This window comes from Empidonax traillii, unplaced genomic scaffold (assembly GCF_003031625.1).
Source record: "Empidonax traillii isolate 1590-97213 ecotype Southwest subspecies unplaced genomic scaffold, ASM303162v1 scaffold327:size604231, whole genome shotgun sequence".
Lineage (NCBI taxonomy): Eukaryota > Metazoa > Chordata > Aves > Passeriformes > Tyrannidae > Empidonax > Empidonax traillii.
The window spans coordinates 479732-504727 of record NW_020955520.1 but is presented as its reverse complement, the minus strand read 5'-3'; the positions used below and the strand labels follow the sequence as shown (position 1 = coordinate 504727).

The 24996-nt window shown below is 37.3% G+C and overlaps 1 protein-coding gene across 1 annotated transcript in view; it reads left to right on the top strand.

Moving 5' to 3' along the window:
- PREX2 (phosphatidylinositol-3,4,5-trisphosphate dependent Rac exchange factor 2) overlaps positions 1-24996 on the top strand; it is a 122127-nt gene that overhangs the window by 68416 nt on the left and 28715 nt on the right. Inside the window, exons 30-34 of the mRNA XM_027891712.1 lie at positions 2621-2662; positions 5127-5344; positions 8857-8959; positions 10559-10702; positions 15159-15273. Coding sequence (XP_027747513.1) covers positions 2621-2662; positions 5127-5344; positions 8857-8959; positions 10559-10702; positions 15159-15273 — 622 coding nt within the window. The remainder of the gene's footprint in view (positions 1-2620; positions 2663-5126; positions 5345-8856; positions 8960-10558; positions 10703-15158; positions 15274-24996) is intronic.

The following is a 24996-nucleotide window of genomic DNA, read 5'->3' as shown; positions in this document are numbered from 1 at the left end:
TGAAGATTTTCACAGATTTAAAAGAAACAAAACCACAAACAAACAGAAAAAACCCACAATCAAACCTTCCTTGACAGCAAACTTAAAATATATATGCAGATTGCTTTGACTTATTTCATTTACCCTATCATATCATTAGAGAAAGAAAAACTTTCTATGTTTACCATAAAAGGCAGCGCTAGAAGGCTAATGTAGTTGTTAGAATTGAAGAATTCTCTGAAGTAGCATACAGATTCTAAGGGGATTTATGTGGAGATAAGTAACTAAAGCAAAGAATGAAGTTATTTCCTGGAGTGACTGGGCCTACTAAATTGCTAGACCAGTAAAGCTAATGATGCGTTGTTGGTGCAGGCACGTCTTTGAAGATGGAGTGCTTGATTTTAGTGGAGAGAGCCGAAGTTAGGGCAGGAAATCAACAGTCACTGAACAGAGAAAGAATAATGTAGGTACGTGATTCTGTGTCTGTGTGAGATACGTAACATGGGAATCAGAAAGCACATGAGGAGAAGCTGGGGGATAACTCGAGTAGGAACCCAAGATGGATGGAAAGAGAGGGAGTCAACAACAGAAGGGTGTAAACAGAAAAGAAAAAAAGGTAAGCTTTTTGTTCAAAAGCAGAGATGTTTTAAAGCAAACCATATTTCTGGTCAACTAGTCAAATAGCTACATGAGGAAGTGCAGTTGTTTTTCTAGAACAGTAATTTTAAGTTTAAACTGGAAACACAATGGAATTAATAAAGTTCACATCTATTTTAATTTAAATTAGGAGTGAGGCATAAAGGAGCCTTTCAGTCGTTGAAGGTATAAAAAAATATATGTCAATTTAAATCATAAAACTTGCAGTGCAAACCCCAGTCTTATTTTTAAAGTGTTTTCAGATGTGAAAAACAAAACTAAAATCTAGTCTTTCCCAGAAATGATAAGAATAGCAGAATAAAGAGGGTTTTTTAAATAAAGTGCAAAAGAATGTTTAAAAATAAAAGAAGCTGAAGGCATCTTGGATTACAAACCATAGTCTAAAGAGAAATTGCTGGGGAGTTATTTCTTTCCAGACAACATGTAGCAAGAAGTAGGGAGAACTTCCATAGCATTTGATATTTGTTGAAAAGGAAACGATTGACATCCAAGGTTCATTTCTAACCCCAGGTAAGTCTCTATACAAATAACCTAAAAATACCCTTTTTCCTGTGAGTTTATTTTGAAACATCAAACATCAGCAGTGATAGAGTTGCAGTGTCCTGTAATTTTCCCATAAGCAGGAAATCATTATTTATAGATACCTCAAATGCTTTTGAATGCAGAGATCCAACAAATCTTATGTAAAACAAACTGCAAGCAATAGCCTCAGTGTATCTACATTATTTAGATAAAAACTGTATTTCTTTATTTTAAGTTACTAAACTATGTTCAGGGTCCAAGATGCCAAGTTATTAATCTCTGTAAGTTATGTGGGTTTTTTTCAAAAGACAGAAGGCTAAGGCAAAGATCTATCACCTTGCAAATTTCAAGAATAACCAGTAATTTTAAATGTTTTGGTGCTTGTATTTGAGATACCGTGGGCTCGTACTTCAGAAGCGTGGGCACTGCCACTTCATTTTGCAATGTGTGTACAGAATGATTAAAGACCAAAATTGAAAGATTTTCTACTTTTTCAAACCTGGTCACCTCTGGGGAAGATTCTGGCTTTTCACAGACACGTTCAAGTAGGGGGAAACACATTAACAAATTTTCTTCCTGTCCCTATACACAATGGCAGCTCCTCTGGTTCAGAGAGCAGGGCTTGGAATGGGACTGCAGAGAAAACTGAGTGTGAAAGAAAGTTTGGAATGGTGTGAAAGCGTGTGAATAGTGTTGTATTCCTGCAGGTAGTACCTGTAGGACAACTGATATGCTGGAAATTGGAAATTCTCTAATTTTATGGCAGCTTTTTTATCTGCCTGTTTTTTGCAGTGGTGGTTAACACATTTAAATTTGTGCTCTGGTACACAAAGTGGAAGAATCACTTTCTTCTGCCTGCAAACTCTGAGAAACAGCCCCTCTAAGAAAAAACAGTATGGGGGGGGGGAAGTGTAAAGAGATATATCCCCAAAATCTAGTGTAAATTGAGACTTTTTTTTTTAAAGTGTATATTTTTTCTTCATAAATTGTTAAGTGAAATTTTTAAGTGAAAATAATGTTGTATTTTTCCTAGATCCTATGGTATACATTAAAATGAGGATAATTTGAGATTTTTAGTGTAGAACAAGAGAGTACGAGAGAGAGAAGAAAGAATTGATGTATTCTGGGAATCAATGAAAACTTGTTTTTCAAAGTTTTAAGGCTGAAATTCTTCATATGTAGACTTACACCGACCAGCTGGTACTCATGTGATCTCAGATAGCTGCTAACTCTTCATGTGTCCTTCTCATTGTTGGTGATTTTGATTATAATCAATTTTTATCAAGTTTTATGTACAATCAAGTGAAGTTGAGATTCATTACTGTTTCGTAGGTGTAAATCAGGATTGCCTACACAAGAAGTTGGAGTTAAGGTGGTAAAATGAGAGACTGCAAATGCATTATAATGTTGATGAAAACACTTTTAACCATGATCTCAAAATATTTTCTTTTTTTTCTTTAAGAGGTGAAGGCACGAATACTGTTGGCACTTCTTGAGTATACAGGTAATTTTGCTTGATTTGGGAGGAGGGGAAGTGAATGTGGGCGGTTTGAGATTATTTTTGCTTTTGGACAGAATGCTGTTTAGAGAAAGGGAAAAATGTCAGAGATGATAAAACCTGATAATCAATGACTTTATCCCTGTGTTTACAGTGAGGATTCCTGAAGAACAGAATTCCAGACATTTTTAACAAACATTGCACTTTTTTTTTTTTTTTAATGCAAAATGCCTTATCTGGTTGTTTACTATGGATCTTGGCAGATAAAGAAACATCTAAACTCTCAGCTTGTGCACAGTACCTCTGCTGACTTTCTTCTGTTGGGCTTTTTCCTATTTGCTCTTTTTCTTTTCATTCCCATCTGTTTCCCCACTTACTTTACTATTTTAACCCATACCTTTTCTTTTATCTTATTTCAGAGGAAATTTAGGTCCCTCCTTCTTGAAAGGGCTTTGATTATTGTGTGTATTAATTCTCTCATCACCCCATACAGCACACCGCTTCAAATGCACAAAATAGGCACGTGAGTCTGCAAAATAAATGTTAGTGAATCAGTATTTAGAAAATAATATGATAGAAGTTTCTCTACAGTTTGTATGTGCATAAATGTTGAAGTAGGCAGTCCAATTTAACTGTAAAAGCTGATTTTAACCATCTTGCATTACTAGATGAATGCATTATTATTTTCTTATTTTTGTTAGGACAACAACAATTTTGTTAGATTCTATGATTCTATTTGTAAGTTGGTAAATTCTATAGTTTATTTTGTGTAAAAATAGTTTTGTAAAAAGAGCCCAAAGTGCTCTCGTATTCAAGTAGTATTAAATGAGATTTAGAAATGAGGTGTTGGAGACACAAGAAGGCTGCTTCAGAAGCAGGCAATACAGAGGAAGGCACCGAAAGTCAGCTGCTGTTAGACAAACAGAGATAAAACTGAGCAAAACAAGGAGACAGAATGTGTTTTGGGCACAAGTTCCTCAGTGCTGCTGTGACTTTGGAAAGATTTTGACCACAGAGAAGCCAGTGGGATTTTTGGAGATGTGCGGAGTTTTTAAAGATGAAAATTCTATCTGCACTGGATTTGCACAACTTGAGATACTGGAGAGAGAGAGAAAGGTTAATTTGAATAATCGAAACAAAAGGCATTGAGTCACAGTGCAGAAACAGTAGTGATTTGGCTGTTTATGGAAAACATTCCCAAGGTCCTGAGAAGTGGGAAAATGGAATAGAAGTGATAGTAAAAGAGTGTTCACCATTATCAGTAGTTGAGGAAAAGAATAAATAAGATTTCAGAAGGAAAGCAGACAGAATGAGGTTACTTTGAGAAATACTTGGAGCCCAAGAAAATTTTTTTTTTTCAAGTCGATGGTAATTTTTTGAGTACAGAATTATTTCTGCTGACTTATCCAGTCATCTAAATTCTTGTCAGATCCATAGAGAAAGTGGAAAAGGAGCTAAGCCTAAAGGGGCAGAGGAATCTAGAAGCGAGGGCAAATATTTTAGGTTTTGGAAAGACATCAGTATCACCTGATCTGCTTCTTTTGGTCTGAGAAAGATTAAGTCTACCTGTACCATTGTGATTGATGTTTGCCTAACAGCTCATAATGATAAAATTACTTGAAGACCTTCAGGAAGGAGGAGAAGAGGGAAGCACTGAATATTTATCACCACAGTTTTGTACTTTATTGAGAATATGTTTCCATTTCTAACTCTTTTGACCTTTATCTAACCTAATGCTTGTGCCCTCCAGAATAAATTGGTAGGTTAGCTAGTCCCTAATTTAAATCAGCTGCTAATGATCCATAGACATCTATCTAGGGACCTTCCTCCTGGACTTTCCTGACACTGTAACTTTCTGCTGCTTCCTGGATATGTGATGTTGCTCTGTGCTTATTTTATAGATTCATATTCATATATATTGTATTTGGATAGCTTGTGTTCTAGTAGCAACACTTTGTGCTTTACAGCAGAAAGTGTTCATCTGCCCTCCCCAGCTGGTAGCTGTGGAGTTGACCAGATGATGCAGTCATATTCATAGCTTCTTACTGTCCTTGTTTTCTGGTGGAAAGTAAATGTTTTTGTGCCCATCTTGTTCTCACATTGCAGCAAAAAGGTCTAACTCACATCCATTGCCTTGTGACATCAAAAGTACTTAGAATTGATGGCGTGTATATCAAAATATACAAGATAAATGTATGTTGTTCATGAAGAAATACTTTAAATTCCAGATTTTAAATACACTCATATATAATTTTAGAATTAGAAAATAATCTGCCATTTTCCACATTAAAATATTTGGTCTTGGAGTACTATTTCCCAGGAATAACATTAGGCTGTAAACTTTTAATTTACTTGACATTTAAATGACATATTTTTTAGCCAAAGAAAAGAATTCCAGCTCAGTTCCTTTGCTGTTAATTAATCTACTGCTCCATTTTGCCTTTGCTCTTCTGGCTTCTACCCATCACAGACAGCGAGATACAGCTGAGGCGAGACATGGTCTTCTGTCAGAGCCTGGTGGCCACAGTCTGTGCATTTTCAGAGCAGCTAATGGTGGCCTTAAATCAGATGTTTGACAACAACAAAGAATATGAAATGGAGACACTGGAGGCCAGCAGGAGGTGGTTGGAACAGATAGCCAGTGCAGGTCTTCTCCTTCATTTCCAGTCCCTGCTCTCGCCAAACCTGGTAAGACTCCCCATGTGGCATGCTTGGCCGCAGCTCCTGCTCATTCACTGCACCAGGGAAATGGTTAAACAGTCTTAGATATAAATGTGATTTTCTGCATTCTTTATGCTTAGCTTGGTACTTAATTAGCTGCTATTTGGAAAAGTTGCAATTCAGATAATTACAGATGTGGGATGTGTTTGGTTTATGATATGGGAAATATGATTTCCACAAAGGCAGTATTATGTTTGTTTGGAGTTAGCAGACAGCAAGTTTACCCTTGACTCCCCACTGCTATTGTAGCTGTTCCCTGGGAGTAAATGTAGTATTAGATGATAACCAGAACTTCATTTTGCAATAAGCAACAATGCAAGATAAATTAATTACCTAATTTAGTTAATTTTATCACCCTTCCCCCCAAAATACCTATAGGTCTATAGTAGTTGAAGAACTAAACATGCTGATCATAGGGAAAATCCTTGTAGTCTATCAGTGAAATTGGAAATTGGCTCTTTCTTCCACAAGGCTTGGCAAAGAGCCATGGCTTAAGGAACAATTAAATAAGGGACATGGCTTTGTAGCCCTTTAGTCCCCAGTTATCCAAAGTGCTTCTTCAGCTATTTAAGGTGTTTTTCACACTAAATGGATTCCTGCTAACCAGAAGAACCATGAAGCAGTCTGCATAGTCTGTTCCATGACAGTCTTCTCAACCTCTGGGGCTGCTCCCTGAAAATAACTGATTTGGTCCATCATACTGTATAAAACTCCATGTAAATAAAAGATGAAATTTCTAGTATCAAAGGTGTTGTTTCCTTTCCTTGTCTATCTTGGCAGCAAATTTGCAGACAAGTTGACCTGAGAAACTTTAGAAGCTGAGGAGACCAATAAAAATAAAGGCATTTCTAAATCAAAATCATAAAGTCTTAGTCTATGCAATTGTTGGAGTCAGTGTGAGCAGATACCTCAGAGGTAGTTGAGGTACCGATGTGGGCTTGCATGGGACAGGGTGCGTCAGAACAACATGTGCAGCTTACAAAGAGATAAAATCAGTGCCTCAGAGAAACAGGACAGCTCTTTATCCACATGAGGAGTATGTGAAGAAAGTACCGGGAAGCTTGGACTCATGTCTTGGGTCTTGGATGCTTTTTTGGCACCATGCAGCATCAACATGCCCCGGTGCTGGAATCCTTGGAGTTCAAAAGTAAATTCAGTCAATGTTTGTCTTATGCTTTTCTGTGTGCTTTCTTGTCATGTTGCCACAAAGCAACTGTTGTCTTTACAGCACTGGATACTTATATTTTTTCTTTCAAGATCATAGTGATTTCCTTTGTAGTGAAAATGTGTGCTACTTAGCTATTTTCACATAATCAGATACCAGCAGAATGCATTGTCAAATTGAAAATAAAGTTCTGTCTTTTCTGTCTAACAGTTCTTAACCAAGGGAAATGTAAAGACCACTTTTTCAATACCTTCTCAGCACTATTTGACTTACAAATGATCCGTGTTATTTTAAACAAGGGTATTTGGAGGAAATTACACTCATTATGACCAGAATTCAGTAAAGAATGAGCAGTTGTGCAAGGATTTCCCACGCCACTGCATGGTTTTCAGACTGTTCTGCTGGCAAAATCAGTCTGTCCACAGACTTCTTAAATTGAACCAGGAGAAAAGATATTTCTAGCAGATTTGCTTTTTCATATGTACAAATGGGAATGCTATTTCACTATACAGATCAGGGAAAATCATGGGATTTTTTTTCTGTTCTTTAATTCAGTAAACTATTGTTTATACTCAATTTAGGGGCAGCTAGTTTATTATTCCTTGTCTTCCTACTGTTTCAGTTCTTAGGGGGAAAAAGGCATGCCTCAGGTTTCCTTTTGGCTCTTTCTAATCTAGGGGAGCGTTGTGTAGGGAATAGAATTACTTTAAGTGATTATTGATTTCTGTTGTAATTGCTCTGAATATTTAACTCAAGATAACCATACTTGAAGGTTACTATTTTCCTTTTTTAAAGATTTAGTAAAGTGCCTTGAGAAGTCCTGGATCTCTTTAACTATCTCTTTAGCTCAGGAGTACACAGAGTGAACATAGGTGCAAATCAGAATGTTGGCACATCCACATATTTGACTTACACCTAGAGTTCTATAGGTAAAAGTGCAGGTCACCCTGAGCTGTGCTTGCTCTGAGCTGCTGGTTCAATTATCAATGCTTGGAGTGGACATAATGAACTCTTATCTTTATTCATAAATGAACTCCTAAAGTTATGGTATTTTTTAAAGAAAGTTGCTAAAAAGAAGAATTCAGTTTTCACATTTCCCCTCTTGCTTTACAAGCAAGACCTTGTGTCAGTACAAGATGTTACAGTCTGGTGTCTTACAGAATAATGACAAAATTGTTTGATTAAAAGCCTGTAAGACCCCAGCCCCGGAGGTACAAGCTCAGTCAGGAATTTTACTTTAAAAAAGAGACAAGGCTCAAAAAATTCACCCACCAAATATTTAGAAGAGCCCTTGGTTCTTTAATACCTTGAGGTAGCGTAAAGACAATATGCTACAGAAGTTTTCTGAGGAGATACTTTTACTGATAACTTTAGAAAATAAGGGACTAAATAATAGAACTAGGCAAAAGCTTAAAAGGGTAATAAACAACCAAAACAGTGCATTCCACTTAGCACATGCTAACCCATACAGGTTAGCAAAGTCCAACACATTCAGTCCGAAGTTTCCCAAAATACTGAGAAAGGAGATTAAGATAAGAAGTAAGAGTAAAGAAAGAGAGAGAGTAAAGGAAAAGATCTACCACCAGTGTGTCCTGTGTAAGTCCAGATTCCACATTGAAGGTCTAAAGTGAAAATGGAGCCACGAGTTGCTGTTTTTTTGCGCTCACCTCCTGTGACCACCTCTGTCAGGCGGGACTTCTGGCCCACTGGCCATTCTGTGGCTCTGGGGCAGGGTGAGGGGCAGTGCTCCTGGTGTGCCAGCCAACCTAAACCTGGATTAGGGGCTCCAGGGAGTGTGGTGTGTTGAAGTGTTTCCAGGCTGGCTTTGACTGGCAGCTGTCCTGGGGTTGCCCAGCAGACTCCAAGTGGCCAGTGACTGGCAGCTGCTCCTGGGTTGCCCCAGGACACTCACAAGGGCTGGCATGTGGGATACAGCATTACCTCACCTCCATGAGATCTGACCAATCCCTCCCCCCCCACCCCCCACACCCTTGAGTTGGTTCCGACCCAATAATGTAATAATCCAGTGTTTTACAAAACCACAAGCAGTAATGGTAGCTATAAATTGCATATTAATTTACTATGTGAAATGGCAACATTCATTTTTATCATCTTGGAATAGTAATAAAAGGGAAAGTGCCAATAGAAACAAAGATATTTGCATTATCTAGCAGTTAAATAGGTTATACACTGCATCAGTGAAATGTTCTGTAACATTCTGTAGTTAATTTAAGTCCTGCTCTCTTATGTTATTTCTGCTGGGGAAAACATCTGGCTGAAATGACCTTTTCAATTTTCCTTTTGCCTTTTTTAGACTGATGAGCAAGCCATGCTAGAAGATACATTGGTTGCATTGTTTGACTTGGAAAAAGTTACTTTTTACTTCAGACAATCAGAGCCAGAACCCTTATTTGCGAGTGAGTAATTAGTATCTGAGCTTTACTGTTTTTGTAACATTTTTTGTTCCTAGAACATCACCTCCCACCGGGAATGTTATGTAACTTGGAATTACGGAGAATAAGTAGATCTGTAGCTCTCCTAACATTCCTAGATGTCCTGAGATCATCAGTGAAAATGCTGAATCCTTATCTGGCAATGTCAGTAACCTTGGGGCAAAATTGTTTGTTTAACTGAGTTTTCCATTGGGAGTATGCGTCTGAATCAGGAAAGTCCCTGGAAGACCCAGTTGTTATTGAAGAAACGTGTAAAAATATCTTGAATGTCTCTCAGTAGGGAAATGCAACTGATGTGAGATGGAGAACCCCATTTCATTTTATTGTCTGAAAACCAAAGTAGATCTTGGAAGAGTTCCTTGAAATGAGATGGCAAACACTATTAGGATAGCTCTAAATTGGGCAAGAAGTTTCTCTGAGATCTGCTGCTGCAGACAATCAAGGTCTTCCCCAGAGTCGCCCAACTCACCAGGAAGGAACTGTCTTTGCAGTTTGCAGTTCATCCCCTTCACTTATTTTCAGCCATTCCTTTATTAATATGTGTTCATCCTGTAGATATTTTCCCTCAGTGAACTTTGTTTAGTGTGCAAAAAGCCCTCATTTTTTCCCTTTTCATAACTCCCCTGGGAAGGGAGGAAAGCGTGTCTGCTTCACATCAAGTCATTCTGAAACAATTCCTTTGCTGGATTGAGACCACACATGAGAGAACTTCTGCAGTAACCAAAACCAGAAGACGCAAAGCCATCCACAAAGCTGCCTTGGCTCTGAGGAATTCAGTAGCACAGGGCTGGTAGTCAGGTGGGAATTAGCCTGTATAAGGCCATAGTTATTTCGGTATAATTCAAGTAAGGCTTGAAATGTTTTAAAAAGAAGCCCTGCTAGACCAGGTAATAACATGTAGTTACAGGAGGGCCTCCTGATAGGGAGTTAACCTTATACCTATGTCATGAATGGTTCATATTGCTGCATTTTCCAACTGAGGTGTCTATACTAATAAGTCTGTGTGTTCGAGAATTGTAATAAATTCTGTATTTTCTTTGGATATAAGTGCTGACACGGCAGTCATCCTGGCTGTGGTTACAGAAGACAAGTAACTCGTTTTTTGTTGGGTTTTTTTTTTTCATTTATGATTTTTCATAATCAGTAAAAGAAAAAAAGTCTTATTACCAAAAGTAGTGAAAAATGTCCTTTTGGAATCTTTACCATTTACGTATGTGTACAGTGTGAAAACTAGGTAATGCTAATACCAATGCAAGTCACTATGTTTTATTGTTACTGCTTTCAACTTGGAGGCTTATCTGTGGAAACAGCACTTAAACAAGAAATACATGAAAAAATTAAATTGATTTAAACTGACTTCCTCTGAGAGATTTGTCTACTCCCTGGTAATGGTTAGGCCAAAACTGACCACAGCAATGCCATGTACAGTGTAAAATACCGAATATATTAGTTGTGTCTGCAGTAATTTTTTTATCTAACCACATGAATTTTGGGTGCAACGGTTTCTGTAAAAGGATGTGCAATTGCTTTCAATGAAATTGTTAACACTGGCTGTATTTTTAGATGTACCAATCACATACCAAGCAGAAGGAAGCCGGCAAACACTGAAGGTTTACTTCTACCTTGATAGTTACCATTTTGAACAGCTTCCTCAAAGGCTGAAGAATGGAGGGGGATTTAAAATCCATCCAGTACTTTTTTCACAAGGTAACAAGTTTGAATTCACCCACACCCTGCTTCCTTCACATAATAGTTAACTCTCTTTAAAACACCACTTATTTTCTCTGATTTAAATCCTTTGTAACTATAATGGCACAATGCTTATATTTAGATGTCATTTAATGTGGGCATTTATTTAGACCGTTGAATTTGTTATTTCTAATAAAAAATAGAGGCAGAGGTATAGGTTTCTAAGTATACGCCTGTTATATGATTCCAACAGCAATGGACAGTAACTAGACCATGAAACTTGCTTTTGAAAGTGTTTTGCTTTTCAAATGAGGCTGTAATCTTTTCTATTGCTTCATATTTGAGGACTAAATTGCTATCCCCTGAGAATTCTGTCTCTTTAAAATGTTATGAAGAGTTAAATAACATTTTCAGGCTTTTGTAGTTATTGCTCTGCAAACATTACAAAGTAAGGAATGGTGGCGCTGATGCTCAGACTATTCATAAATTAGAGGCAGCCTGCATTAGCAGCAATGTCATTACAGTCGTCAGGAGCATGAAGTTTGCTTCCCTGAAATGGTGAATGTGAGCTGCTGATTGCCTTGAGCCGCCTTTGATTTCAGAGGGAGCTGAAAGCACTCCCTACCTTGTGAAGGGCTTCCAGGGTCTATGAAGAATAGACAGAAGTCAGGCATACCAATGAAGGTTTTGAGAAGGGCTTGGTCTCTGATAGATAAGCAGGATGTAAAAGGAAATTGTGAACAGAAAGATACATGAAGAAATAGCTGAATGTAGTATAAAGTTAAAATGCACCATTTTTTTAAAAATAAGATCCCTGAAGTCTTATTTTTAAACAAACTAATAAAGACTTCAGTAGATTTCTTTTGAAGAGATTGATTTCAGTCATAGGGGAAAATGAGAATGCCGAGCAGGAGACATGTTTCAGTAGAGCAGACAAAAAGAAAAGAGAACAGAAAATACCTTGGTTTAGCTGAATTCCTGGAAATAATAATAATTTTTTTAGATTCAAGAGGAGATTCACTGTGCTACAGGATTTATTTTGCAATTTTTTTCCCCTTTCTATTTCCAGAAGCCCAAAATATTTGCTTCTTTGGATAAGCATATTTGTACTCAGCTAAAGGAAGAGGGCAAAGATCTATTCAAGTGTTTACATCTGCTTAATAATTTTCAGTGGTATAGAAGGTTTCTTCTTTCTTTATCATATCAAATTTCTTTAATTTTTAAGGATGCCCCTCTAAAATAATCCATTAGACTCCAAGAATAAGAAGTCCTGGATAAGAATTTAAATCCTAGTGGTTAAATCATTATTTTGTGCAGGTTTTACCTCATTAATGAGTGGATTGGGATTCTATTTTTTACTTCTTTCCTATGAGGTTTGGCTGAGCTGCCATCAAACTCAGTACATTCCCATCTGTAACTAAAAATCATTAGCTAAAAATGTAAGTTCCTTGTGAAGTGAAATTTTGCTTCCCAAGCTTATCAGAGTTGAGCTGTTTCCTGTCTAAAATAAAATGGTTTATGATATTTTCAAATGGAACATTTAGAAAATGATGGTTTTGGAATACTTTGTCTGAGACGCAGGTAAGTGTACATGAGTCTCTTTATCTCTCTGTTGCTCTATTCCAAGTGGCATAGCTCCATGCCTAAAATTAAAAGTCTACATATTTACAGGATTGGCACTGTAGACATTTTTTCAAGTTTTTTTTAATGTTTACCTTGGCTATATTATCTGTTTCTCCATTTATAAAAAACAGTTTTGTGCAACCATATACCTAACTGTGTATATATTCAAATGGATCCTGATTTGTAGGACTGGAGGCTGAGAATGTTGAGCTATTTCTATTGGCATTTAGATTCTCTATTTCCTACATTAGAATGAAGATCCCAGCAATAAATAAGCTTAATGAAAGACACTTTATTTAAAATTAAAAGTCAGTTTATTTAAAATTCTATATGTTTTTTGACATTTTTCAGTTTGTCATAGAATCCTTGAGTGATTCAGATTGAAAGGGACCTCAGGAAATCTCTGGTCCAACCTCCTGCTCATAGCAGTGTCAGCTGTGACATGAAACCAGGTTGCTCGAGTGTCTAACAAATAGGATCTTGCAAACACCAAGGGCAGAAACTGCACAACTTCTTAGGTAGTCTGTTACTCTACTTGAATGCCCTAATGGTGAAAAATTATTTTCTTTCTATGGAGTTGAGACATCTGTTATTTCATTTTACGTCAACTGTCTCTTGTCATGCCAGTGTGCACTGTTGGGAAGAGCTGGCTCGTCATAATGGCCCTTCTACTCAGCTCTTTCTGGTTGGTCAGCAGCTTTCACGTTCTGAGTAAAGCAAGGACACTTCTTTCAGCCTACTGGCCATGCTTATTTTAATATAGTTCAGGAGGATCTTGTCCATCATGGTTGCCAAAGGACACTGCAGGCTTATGTTGAACCTGCTGCCTAACGTGACCCTGAGCTCCTTCTCAGCAGAGGTGCTCTCAGGCTCTGACTTTCCAGGTGCAGGACTTGACATTTGTCCTTGTTCAGTGTCACAAGGTTCCTGCTGGATTCCTCCAGCCTGTGTAGGGCCGTCTTTATGTGGCCCTGCACTTGAGTATATTCACTGCTTCTCCCAGTTTGGTACTTGCTGCAAACTTGATTTACTTCCTCCATGTCAGTGATAAAGACATAGAACAATATAGATCCCTGTGCTTTTCTGCTGTTAGTGGGCTTCTAGGTAGACCTTGTCCCATTAGCTACTACCCTTTGAGTCTACCCATTCTTCCAGGTTGTTTTCCCCTTTGGTTTTCTATACATTCAGACCATAATATATCAACTCGGATTGAAGAATACCATAAAAGACATGTTTGTAAGGAAAGCTTCCTTACAGAGAGCTTTCTAAAGTGTTGGGTAGAGAAATGTTAAACCCTTCAGAGAGGGGAGAGCCAAAGCACACAGTGTGGGAGTGCTTGCATGCACCTGTGAGCATGGGCCCCGCAGAGGCAGAAATGTGCACTCCAGCCAGTCCCGACAGATGATTGAGTTTCCCGGTTGGGTAATCTAATTGGATAAAACCAACTCCATGCCAGTAAAATAAGCAGTAGGGATTATCGGTTCTGTTTGCACTAGCATGCTGTTGTAAATGGAGTTCAGTGGATATTTTTGGGTGAACTCTCTCATGTGACTTAGTGCCAAGGAAGTTAAGAAGCAAGTCTGTCTGTTGAAATTTAATATTTTTTCACACAGAAGTAGAATTAAAAACTCTGAAAGCACAGAGAGTGCAATTTGCATGTTCTTTCACAATGAATAAATTATTTATTAGCTGATCATATTAAGCAGTACAAGCAGAATTAATATTCTTTGTGGAGCTGAAGCTGTAAGACAGCAGCATGCTTCCATCAAAACTCTGCTTATTGCTTGCATTTTCTAATAGGGTGAGGGATCCTTAGAATGTGTATGGATTACTAAAGTGACCATATTCCTAATTGTAAGGACTTTAGTGCTTTTCCCCAAAAACTTTCATTTCACCCTGTGATTTATGTCCTAATAAGGTTGACCTCTTAGTGGGAAGATCTTTATTTTTACAGTCCACATTTTCTTGAAAATCTTTCAAACACTTGATTTGACTTCACTAAAGAAAAGGTTACAGCCCATGAAGCCCCTAAAGTAAAGGGGCTGGGGGAGTGTTTTGGGGTTTTTTTGGTTTTTATTTTTTAAATCTGTTTCTAGGAAAACCACCCAAAAATGGAATGGTAGTGCATTCATTTTTTCCCCTCTTTTTAATTTCTGTGCAATGTTTGTAGGAGGAACATAAAATCTTGCTTTTAATTGAAGGGTTTTTTTAGTTCCTGAGTTCTTGTAGCAATATTCATTCTTGCTTTGGTGAAGTGAATACAGCAAAGGTGGACACGGAGAAGTATTTGACTTCACTTACCTGAGCCTTGAAAAGGAACTTCTAGGGCATTTTCAGAGATCCAGAGAAGTTTGCTTTACTTGATCTAGAAGAAGGTGGTGTTCATATAATTAGTGGGAACAACTAGAGGTTCAGGTGCTCCATATCTCCCAGAACTGGACTTTGTGACAAGTTGTTAGGTCTCCCTCTGTGAAAGTAATTGCTGCATTAATCCTTTATTTTCACTGCCCCAGCTCTTTCTACTATTTTATTCCAGGATATATCAAAACTAAACCCCACATTTACATTCACAGGGCAGGAATACTTTAATTAGAGCAAAGGAACTCAAATTAGCACTCTCCTTTATATTTTGCACAGGGCAAGAAATACAATTTTTCTTGTAAATGAAATCTTTAAGGGAGATCTGGGTGAATTTGATGACATACGGAAACAGCTCAGCAATCCACAGTAAGGTCAAAGCCTCAAGGTTAAAAAGTAATTCACTTGTGTGTGAACAAAACTACAAAGAAGGCAATTACTAAATATTTAATACTGATCTTTCTCTTTTCCATTCCCCTTTCTCTTTTCACAGCACTGGAGAGCATGGAAGGATACTATTACAGAGACAGTGTCTCAGTAGAAGAATTTCAAGCTCAGATTAATGCAGCCTCACTAGAAAAAGTCAAGCAGTATAACCAGAAACTACGGTGAGTAATAAACCAGCATTCCTGTGCTTAGTTTACAAAGATCTGCTTTTCAGTTCAGTTTCTGTGACACATCTTTAAACTGAAACATGTTGTACGGTGGTTGTTTTTTTGGTGCATAATTGACTAAGATCCAAGATTCGTGGTTCCGACTTTTCTGATTTCTGCACTGTTACTTTCTCCAAATTTGTTTTCCCCTGAAAGCTTTAGATATAGTTGCCTCGAGGTTGTTGTGCTAATGCATAGAGAAAAGAAAATGTCTACTTGATCACAAATGGAGTATGAGAATTGCTGAACATTATGATCTGATTTTACAGACCCTATTTACCTAATTTCTACAGAATAGGATTTGCAAAATAGTACCGTTTTCCTTGAAGCTTAGCATCTTTCTCCTTGCACCCCACCATGCTAATGGGAATACATAAATATTTGGATACCTGCAGCACATCAGCTATGGGTTACAGAATACATACTTGCCTGTACATGTAAAAATTATGCAGCTGTGTATTTTGGTAAATATTTCATTAAATATTCTGCATATAAGGACAGACTTTCTGCTGTACAAAATAATCTGTTAGTTATGAAGTAAAATAATGAAGATGGTACATAGTCTACTCTTGCCTCTCACCGTATCTGTGAAAAACACCTGTTTGAGTGCACTTACGTGCCACATGAGCTGAAGATGTAAAGGACTGTGGTAAAATCACATCCATTCACTCTTAAACTATCATTTCACTAGAAGGATAAGGCAGTTTTTAAAAGCAGCAGAGAATATGAGGTAAAAAAAAGGTTAAGGACAATGGAGGACGGGAAAGAAGATAACAAGGGTCCCTTTTTGCAATTCCTTTACCTGTTGGTCCACTCCTGTCTTTGGAAGGTTTTCTTCATGGATCTTGTAAAAGTACTTCTCTATTTTTTTATTAAAGCAGTGGACTTTCTAGATTGTGCTTTAATCTAAGTACTACTATAACAAAAGTGATTTTAGAGCCAGTTGCATTCATTGAGTACGTTATATTTCATTTTATTGGTGACATCTCTTTCAGTGCACTTCTATTTTCAATGACAAATTGTATTTATTTAGTCTGTTTTCCACCTTCTTGTATCAGTACTTCCTATTTGGGGGAAAAGTTTCTCCTGAGTGTTTATGTGACAAGGCTTATGTTACAAATCATTGTTAAGGAGCCCTTTGGTCATGCCAATATTTGGCCCAGATGAAGTCAGCTAGTGTTAGAAAGAGACTGTATCAGCGGGGCAAGGCAAGACTCTTTGTGCTGGTTTTTTCCTATGAATAGGACCAATTTAGCCTCCCATGAAAATCCTTAAAATGAATTCTTCTTGACTCTGTGCTCTGGTATTCCCTGACCTTGCTTGCCTCATGTGTTAGGTCCTCCATTCATGCTGTGGCTTTAATGAGGTACATTTCTTTTACGGTGACGGAGCTGTGTTGTGGCTCACAGCTCTGATCAGTTGCTAAGCTCCAAGGCCTTAGAATTTTGCAAGAAGTTAGCATGAAAAAGTTATCATTCAACAGAAATTACCATGAAGATCTCTGCGCAGTCACAAGAACAGGAAAATTTTGGATTTTTTTTTCAGCCCTCTAATGTCTGTTCAGAATGTTCAGTAATTGATTTGTTTGCTTTCTGGTGAACACTACCCATTTCTTAAGTGAGGCACAAACAGCTTCAGGAATTAACTGACATAATGTGAAGAGGAAAAACAGAAAAGCAGATGCTTCATTCTTTTTCTGCTGTTTGCTAGCCTGTGTAGGTGTTTGGCCAGGATAATCTAATAAAGTAGAAAGTAACTACAGCAGCAAAAGATATTAACATTTGGATAATTGCTCCAAAGAAGAACAAAACGTGAAATTGAATATTCCCTGGAAACATACTCAAGTGCAATAATACTGAAACTCTTCAAGTGGAAGAAATTCTGTGTGCAGTACCTCTTAATCAATAATAAAATAAGTCATTCAAGACACAATCCTTAAACCATTCGTTCTCCATATAAAAGGAATGCATTGCTTGCTTGTGAAATGACCATCTGATGGCCATCGTATGATCTCTCCATCGCTACAGCGGCCAAAGCAAATGGGAGCAACAGCAAAGGAAAAAGCAGTTGGAGAAGACGATGGGGACAAGTGGGAATGAAAGCAGAGGTTGGCAGTGACACTTTCAAGGCACAGCCAAAGCATCCATTGATGAGAACTCTTGATACATTTTCAACTTCTCTTATTCCTGATGCACTGAGATAATAATGCTCGAATAATTATGTGAAACAGAAGAGACCACTTTGTTGTGTATGGGCCCACTTGCAAACAGGGTTGTTGACCTAACTTGGTATGTACCTAAGCAGGACGGTAAATGAAAAAATGAGTAGTACCTTTACTCAGCCACTTCTTAATTTCTTATAGTAAATTCTTCTTGAAGTTTGAGTACATAGAATATTTTGGGGTGACAAATCAGATACTGATGTGTGCTTTAAAAGAATTAATTTATGAATTATTTATTTGAATGGATCAAAAGATATATTAGTAAATTTTTAGTGGATTTTGGGAAGGATAACCATTATCTATCATACAAAGTCAAGAAGCTGAACACTTGCTTTTATTGCAGACTTCATTCATATATATGAAACTCTGACCAGCTTTTCCACTGTATCAGAAGTGATGCAATAAATTCAGGTGCAAAATTGTCCTCCTTGACACTGATTTGAGCATTATGAGATCTTCTGTCTTTCATGGTTCTTGATTTGGGGCTTTTACAAATACTACCTCAGCTATGAAATAGTCATTGATAAGATTACCATTTTTATGAGAATGCGTGAAAGACAGTGGAAAATCAGTTACAGAATTTCATGTTTATGTGGAATGGAGAGAATGTCCCTCCATCTTCTGTAATCCACTTAGCTATTTGAATCTAATTAGTAATATAAGGGAACTTTTATTCCAAGACCAGCTGAAGTTGAGTTTTTCTACAATTTCTCAGGCAATATCCTGTACCCCCGCAATATGTTTGAAGTTCTTTATAGAAATAAAGGTGTTATTTAAAAAAACAAAACAAAACAAAACAAAAAAAACCAACAAAACAACTGATGCCTAGTTTATGAAATTTTGAAAACTGCTGAGAAATACTTAGCATCTGACCTACAACTATTATTGATAACTATTCTTATTCTCTTACTTCTTTTTCACAGAACTTTTTTTTTTTATATATGTCACCAATTCTTTTTCTGTGACACTGATAAGGAAAATAAAGTTATGTTCAAATTCTGTTTGTGAGCTGAGCTGATGCTAGTAGTTGCTTGTGATGTAAATTTAACATCATCAAATTGTTTGCTAATGAGAAACACTCAGTATATCCAAGTGAAAGTAATTAGGTCAGCAGAGATTTTCAAGATCTTTATTACTGTGTGTTTGATAGCTCAGCAGTTGTCTTCTAATTTAGAAGAGGACTAAAAAGAACCCGTGTATCTGACCTCCATGGAGGTTCATGTTAAGTAAGCCCATTCTGTATTCTCCTGCCTCCTCCCACTTGTCCCCATCTTCCTTCTTTGGTACTCCTTGGCTTTCAGATGGGCTGTTTCCATCCTGACTGAGTCCTTTTGCTGTTACAGATACCAGACACCATTTTGCTTCAACAGTGCACAGCACAGTGCTGTTCAAGTCCGTAATTACTACAAAAGCTGATAGGAATAACAAAATCTCACAAAAGCCCTATACTTACTTAGACTGCTTGGTTGATTTAAGTATTCTCTTGCCAATCTTGAGTCATGTAATTGTAAAAGCATGAGGGTAAACTTAAATTGTAATTTTTGAAGCATTACTGTTTTAAGAATTATTTCTTTGAAATACATTCTGTTCTTTGAATATAGTTTTTATATTTGGTAAAGGTCTATTTCCTGCAGAGTGAGATTCAATATGGTAGCTATTACTGCATCACATAGAAATGAATCTTAAGGTCCTTACTGTGATCAAAAGATTAATTAGAAACTGGGACAGACCCTGGTAGACAGGTTAGCTAGATGACCATAATTCAGCTAATCCTTGGACTGAATAGTGACTTTAAAACATTTAGTTGGATATGAGAACAGTTTTTATGCTTGGAGAAATAATGTTTTGGATTAGGTTCCTGCAAAAACTAGTCTGTTTTTAAAAATGGACTTTGAGTGTAGGAATGAAAACTTCTGCAATGTTTGTCCAAGTTACCAGAATTTTGTACTTTATGGCCCAGGATGGGACTTGGACACTGCAGTAGTAAGCTTGCTCTACCAGTCTTCCTTTCTCTCTATTTGATATTTTATCAGATTAGTCTGTGGTGGTGGTTGTATGTATGAATTCTCATTCATGTGTCCCTCCTATGACATTCTATTGAAATGCCATTTTCTACAGGTGCTCCCGTTTAGCCAATTAATCAGAAAAGTCCGGGCACATCTGCTCTGCTCTTTGAGAGTTTTTTTTGGGTTTTTTTGCTGGATGTGTCTGTGCACACAAGGGATGTATTGCAAAGGCAAAGAGGATGTTCAGGGCACAGGTCTTTCAGCGGGGTGCAGGGCTCTGGCTGTACTAAGTATGCTTCCAGCTTCTGGATCTCTTCAGGACGCTTTTTTCCATTATTGACTGCAAGACCAAACTGTTGACTGTAGGAACTGAAAACTGCACATCAATGTATCTGTTTGGATTCCAAAACTGTCTATGCAAATAATTTTTAGCTGATGAGAAATCAGTGAAATCAATGGCTTTTAGATACATTAGCACTTTTAATGCTTCTTCAGCACCTATGCTTGCATTTAGACATCTAAGCACCTTTAACATTTGTTTCCTGATGTTATGGGGGCTAAGATTGGGAACATTCAGAGGAAAAAAGGAAAATAATAGATGAAAGAGAGGTTAGGAGAGCTTAACTTTCCCATTAATTTTCTTTTATCCCCAGCATGGCACTTTCTTTTGACACCCTTGACTATATGATGACCCAGTTCTTTACAGCAAAGATAGGATCATGCTGTGGGAAAGACAGCTGAGGGTTCCTGTAACACCCCACCTCTGGTATGGGTGCTGATTACCACTGTGTAGTAATTAACTCATCTGTGCATCAATAGAAAAGAAAAGGTCTGGAAAAAATGTTCTTTGCTTCCTGCCTACCGTTCTGTGTGATTTGGAACTATTCTTTCAAGTCAGCTGTGTCCAGGTTTATTGTCAGCTACTTCTGTAAGGCTCTTGTACTGCCATAATAGAAGAAAAATTAAAGCGGGCAGTAAAGGGAAAAGACCATTTTTGTGGGGGTTTAGGGGGAGTATTTTGGGTTTTGGTTTTTTTTCTCCTATGTTGCTGCTTTCTTGGATATGATTTTAGGAGGTAAATGGAAGTCTGTATGCTAAGGAAGCAATTATAATCAGTGAATCTAATGACAAATGATTTAGCTAACTACCCTCATTACACTGAACATCTGATTACACTGAATGTAATATTTTTCATTTTAAAGAGTTTCATTTACAATGTAACTTCAAACAATTTCTCTGTCTGAAGCCTGCTGTATTTATTTTATATCATAAGTAGTCCTCCACAGAGCAAAGGCAAATTTAATTGAATTCTTTATTTAGAGATGTTGCAATTCATGAGGTTTTCATATTGTTGGGGTTTCATGTTTCATTTAATTTTTAGAAGGATAAGAAAAGGAAACTATTTCTGCCCCTAGAATTTATGCAAACATGGAACAAAATCTGTCTGAGGAATGTAACATCTCTTTTATTTATACACACATGTATACATGCACAACAGCCTTTCAAGATACAGGCTGCTTGGCAGGCTGATATTTTCCTTATCCTGTATAATTCAGTCAAGGCAGAAAATAGATGTGATGGCATTCGTGGCTTCAGGCTGAACTAAAATTCTCTAATAGTTGCTTTGCTATGAATGAGCTACAATGGCATAAAGGATGTATCCACTTAGAGATAGTTAATTACTCTGAAAGCAAGAGCTTGTCTGTCTCTGAAACAAACTGATGAGGGCTCAAGGCAACATCTGTGTTATCACAAAGACCAGATCATATATCAATTCCTGTAATAAATACATGAAAATCCACCTTAAAACTGACAGATTCCATCCCCCACTGTTTCCAGTGGAAAGCTTTTCCAAACCAAGCTGCTCATGTGGTTAAGAAGCTTATGTTGCTTGTCCTTGTGCCACTCTTGTCCTGTGATTTTAGTCTTCCTCTCCTTCATGTCTGCTCACTTCAGTGAGCAACATGTTAATGAGCACCTAGCAGGTTTTGTCATTGCCATCAAATTCAGAAAAATGACCTGAAGAGAGTTACAGGTTTCAAAGCGTGATTCTGTGATAAGGCTTTCTTTTTGTTGCAGAAAAAAGCAGATGGAAAACTGTTTTCCTGTACTCAGTGCTACCTATTTGATACATAACATTGTATTCAAAAAAGCAATAGTAAAACTGGACTGCATTGCTACATTCTAACATTTATCATGTATTTTATATGACTATAAACACTGGAAATCTAATGCCCCTTAGATTTTTAAGATGTGGTAACAAATGAACAAGAATCTTGTGATTTAAGTCTCTCTAAATGCAAAATCTTTATGAAGGAGAGATTGAAAATTAAGTCCTTCTGAAGGACATAACAAGGAAATAATAGCTTGTCTCCTAATGAACTTAATGAGAGGTATGTTAGGTAGAACAGAAATAAAGATTCATTGCATCTAAGTGAAGCAAGACCAGAGAGAGAATAGAGAGATCCGAGGCAAAATAAATTAAATTTATCTAGCTGGTCTAAAAGATACTGCCAGCTGGCTTGAATTTCACTTCGGGGGGGGTTTCCCCCTTTCGGTGCCGTACTCATTCTGTGAATGTAAATTCATTTTTTGTTTAGACTTTTGATACAGTGTGATCAGTATTTTTTATAGGTGGTGTTCTGAGATTGAAAATTATGTGTCTTGATAGATTATGTGTACTGAGTCTTTGCTGACTGAGGTGGTCATCCTGCTTTCTTTATCCTCTTCAAATGCAGAGAACATATATCTGCAGTGATCAAGGGTGGAGCCTTTTCTTTCCCTCTGGTCACAGATAGGAGTCCAGCCCAAGCCTGTAGATTGTACAGTTTGTAGATGTAGTTGAAATCCTGATAACCCAATGACTATTTGGCACATTGTCTTTTTTAGCAGTGTGTTCCATGTCTGGAATATCAGAAGCTAAAAAGGATACATTCACTGTCTGAAAGGCAAATATGGAAACAATTAGTTAGCATTATTTTGTTCAGTGTGGATTTGTCTGTTTGGATAACGTTAGGATAAGCAGGAAGGCAGCTGTAATTGGTCTGTGGTGCAAGAACTTCCCTTTCACATCAGGAAAAGGATGGTTTCAAGTGCTTTTGGATGTAGGTAGAGATGCTGGAGACTCGATTTCCTGGAAAATAGGGGTGAAAAGAGGCAGTATGTGAAGAGTGGGCAGTGGTACATAGAGCAAATTGGATTTGGAATTTTTTTTCCTTTTCTTTTGTCATCCATAACTTTCTGTCTTCACATTTCTATGCTCACATTTCTGAGATCCCCTGTGCTTATAAAGGTTTGAGAGCAGGGCTGTGAAGTGTCTGCTAGGACAGAAAGTCTGTTCCTTTGCCAGTGTCCTTCTCAGTTTGCACCTCAGATATTTGTAATCATCCTAATGCCAGTTTCTCAACATGCCTTATTCATAGACGGGAGAGAGTTTAAATCTGTGGGAGACGAGTAGTTCAGTGAGATGCTGCAGTCTTGCAAGAAAACTGTTATTAAATAAATACAAAGGCATGTGTGCACATAGATGCAAATACACAGAGATACTGTTTATCTGTGTCATAAGTACATGCTTTTTAGATTGAGCTGAAGAAAAGAATTGGGGACACTAAGTCCAACACTTCCTGACTCTGTTCGTTTCTTAGGTTCTTGACTATGGTTTTGTAAATGATCTTGAATATCTTGTGACTGAGGGATTGAAAATCCAGTAGAATTAAGGCGTATTCTTCTGTTGAAGAGATTATGAGTTAATTTATTTGTGTGCCACAATGATGCAGAAAATGTAAAAGACTGAATTCTTCTCCTCTATAAAATCAAAGTAAAAGCTTTCTAGAGTCGAACCCCCAACTGGCCTTTTTTAAATGCCATAACCCAGTTACTTCCCCCTCTTCTATCACTTCTTTACTATCCTTGTATTTTCAAGACAAGATTGCCAGTGCTTAAGATAACCCTATGTGCTTACTGAAACAGGAAATTGAGAATAAGACTGTAAACTTGGATTTGCTTGAATTATTTGCATGTACAAAGTTACTCAGGAATGCGTCTCTCTGCAGGTCTGGAGCCTCCTTAGGGTTCTGTTTGCAATATTTTAAATTTTCAGGATTTTACATGTCTGTGGCAGTTTTGGAGGGTACCCTGTAAAATGCTTCACTTAGAAAACATCAGTACTGCTGCATCTCCTTTGTACATAAGTTTTGGAAAACATCTCAGGAAAGCATTCATCTTGTGATAGATTTTTCTTCTTGAACCCTAAGATGTTTGTTACCTTATCCCAGTCTTGGTTTTCCCTGAGATACTTGTCCCATTATTTGGCATTGTTACATAGGGGGTATCCTACAAAACTCAAACACAGCAATACTCCTTTGTAGATTTAGTATTGGATTATCTACCTTTTTTAAAATTAAAAAAAAAAAAAAAAAAAAGCTTTTCTGCTACATTTTAGAGAAATTGTAAGGCTTTAAAAGCAGAACTAGCGTCACATTTGAAGACAAAGAACTATGATTTCATTCTGGTTCATTTTAAATGGATTAGAAAATATTGTCTAAATTGGGCAGTGTACCAAGATTGCCATTAACTTTTCCCATAAAATATGATTAAGGACCTGTACAAGCATTTAGTAATTAAGTGAAGTGCTTTGGAAATTTATATGCTGTCCACAGTTTGTCATGTTCTGTAAAATACTGAAGACAGTTTTTATGAAAAGCAATAAAAATAAAGCACTCGAGAAACATCTGGGAGTGTTATCTGATTGGGGAGGGGGTAATAGTTTTACTTGTAACAGGATACTTTGATATTTTTAAATGCATGCTCTGTATAGTTGATTATTTGTTTGTTGTTTAGGTTAATGAATAATTGACTGAATTAATGGAGTAATTCCTATAATTGTATATCCCATTCTAATGTCCATGTTGCTTCATTTTGTACCCCGAGTTAATTATTTTCTATGTACTCCATTAATGTGTGTACTGTTCTATTTTTGGTTTCTGGTGTCATTTAATGCAGCTGAATTTGCTGAAAGAACAGTCCAAAGAGAATGAGAGTGCTGCACAGACTCCAAATGAAGCAGGTTTTCTTATCACATGGCAGGAAAGAGCAGTGTAGGCTTTCAGTGTGATTATGTTCAGTGGAGAGCCGGGTAATGCTTTGTTTTCTAGCTTTGCTAACAAGGAAAAAGGTTGGTCCGATGCTGCTGAGGTAGCTTTTGTGTGCTGTGGCCCCTCAAAATGATTTATGAGTAATTTTCTCTACAAACCTCTTTTCCTTTCAGTGATCTCCAGCTTCTTTTGACACAGAGTACATTCTGGATCATGCAACAGGCTTAATGGAATAACAGAACTAGATTAGCTTTGCTGTGCTTCCTGGAGGGATTAATTCAAACCTTAAATTTGGGAGAAGATGTTTTTCAAATATAAGGCTATAGGAAGAAAATTCTACTAGAATTAAAGGTGGATG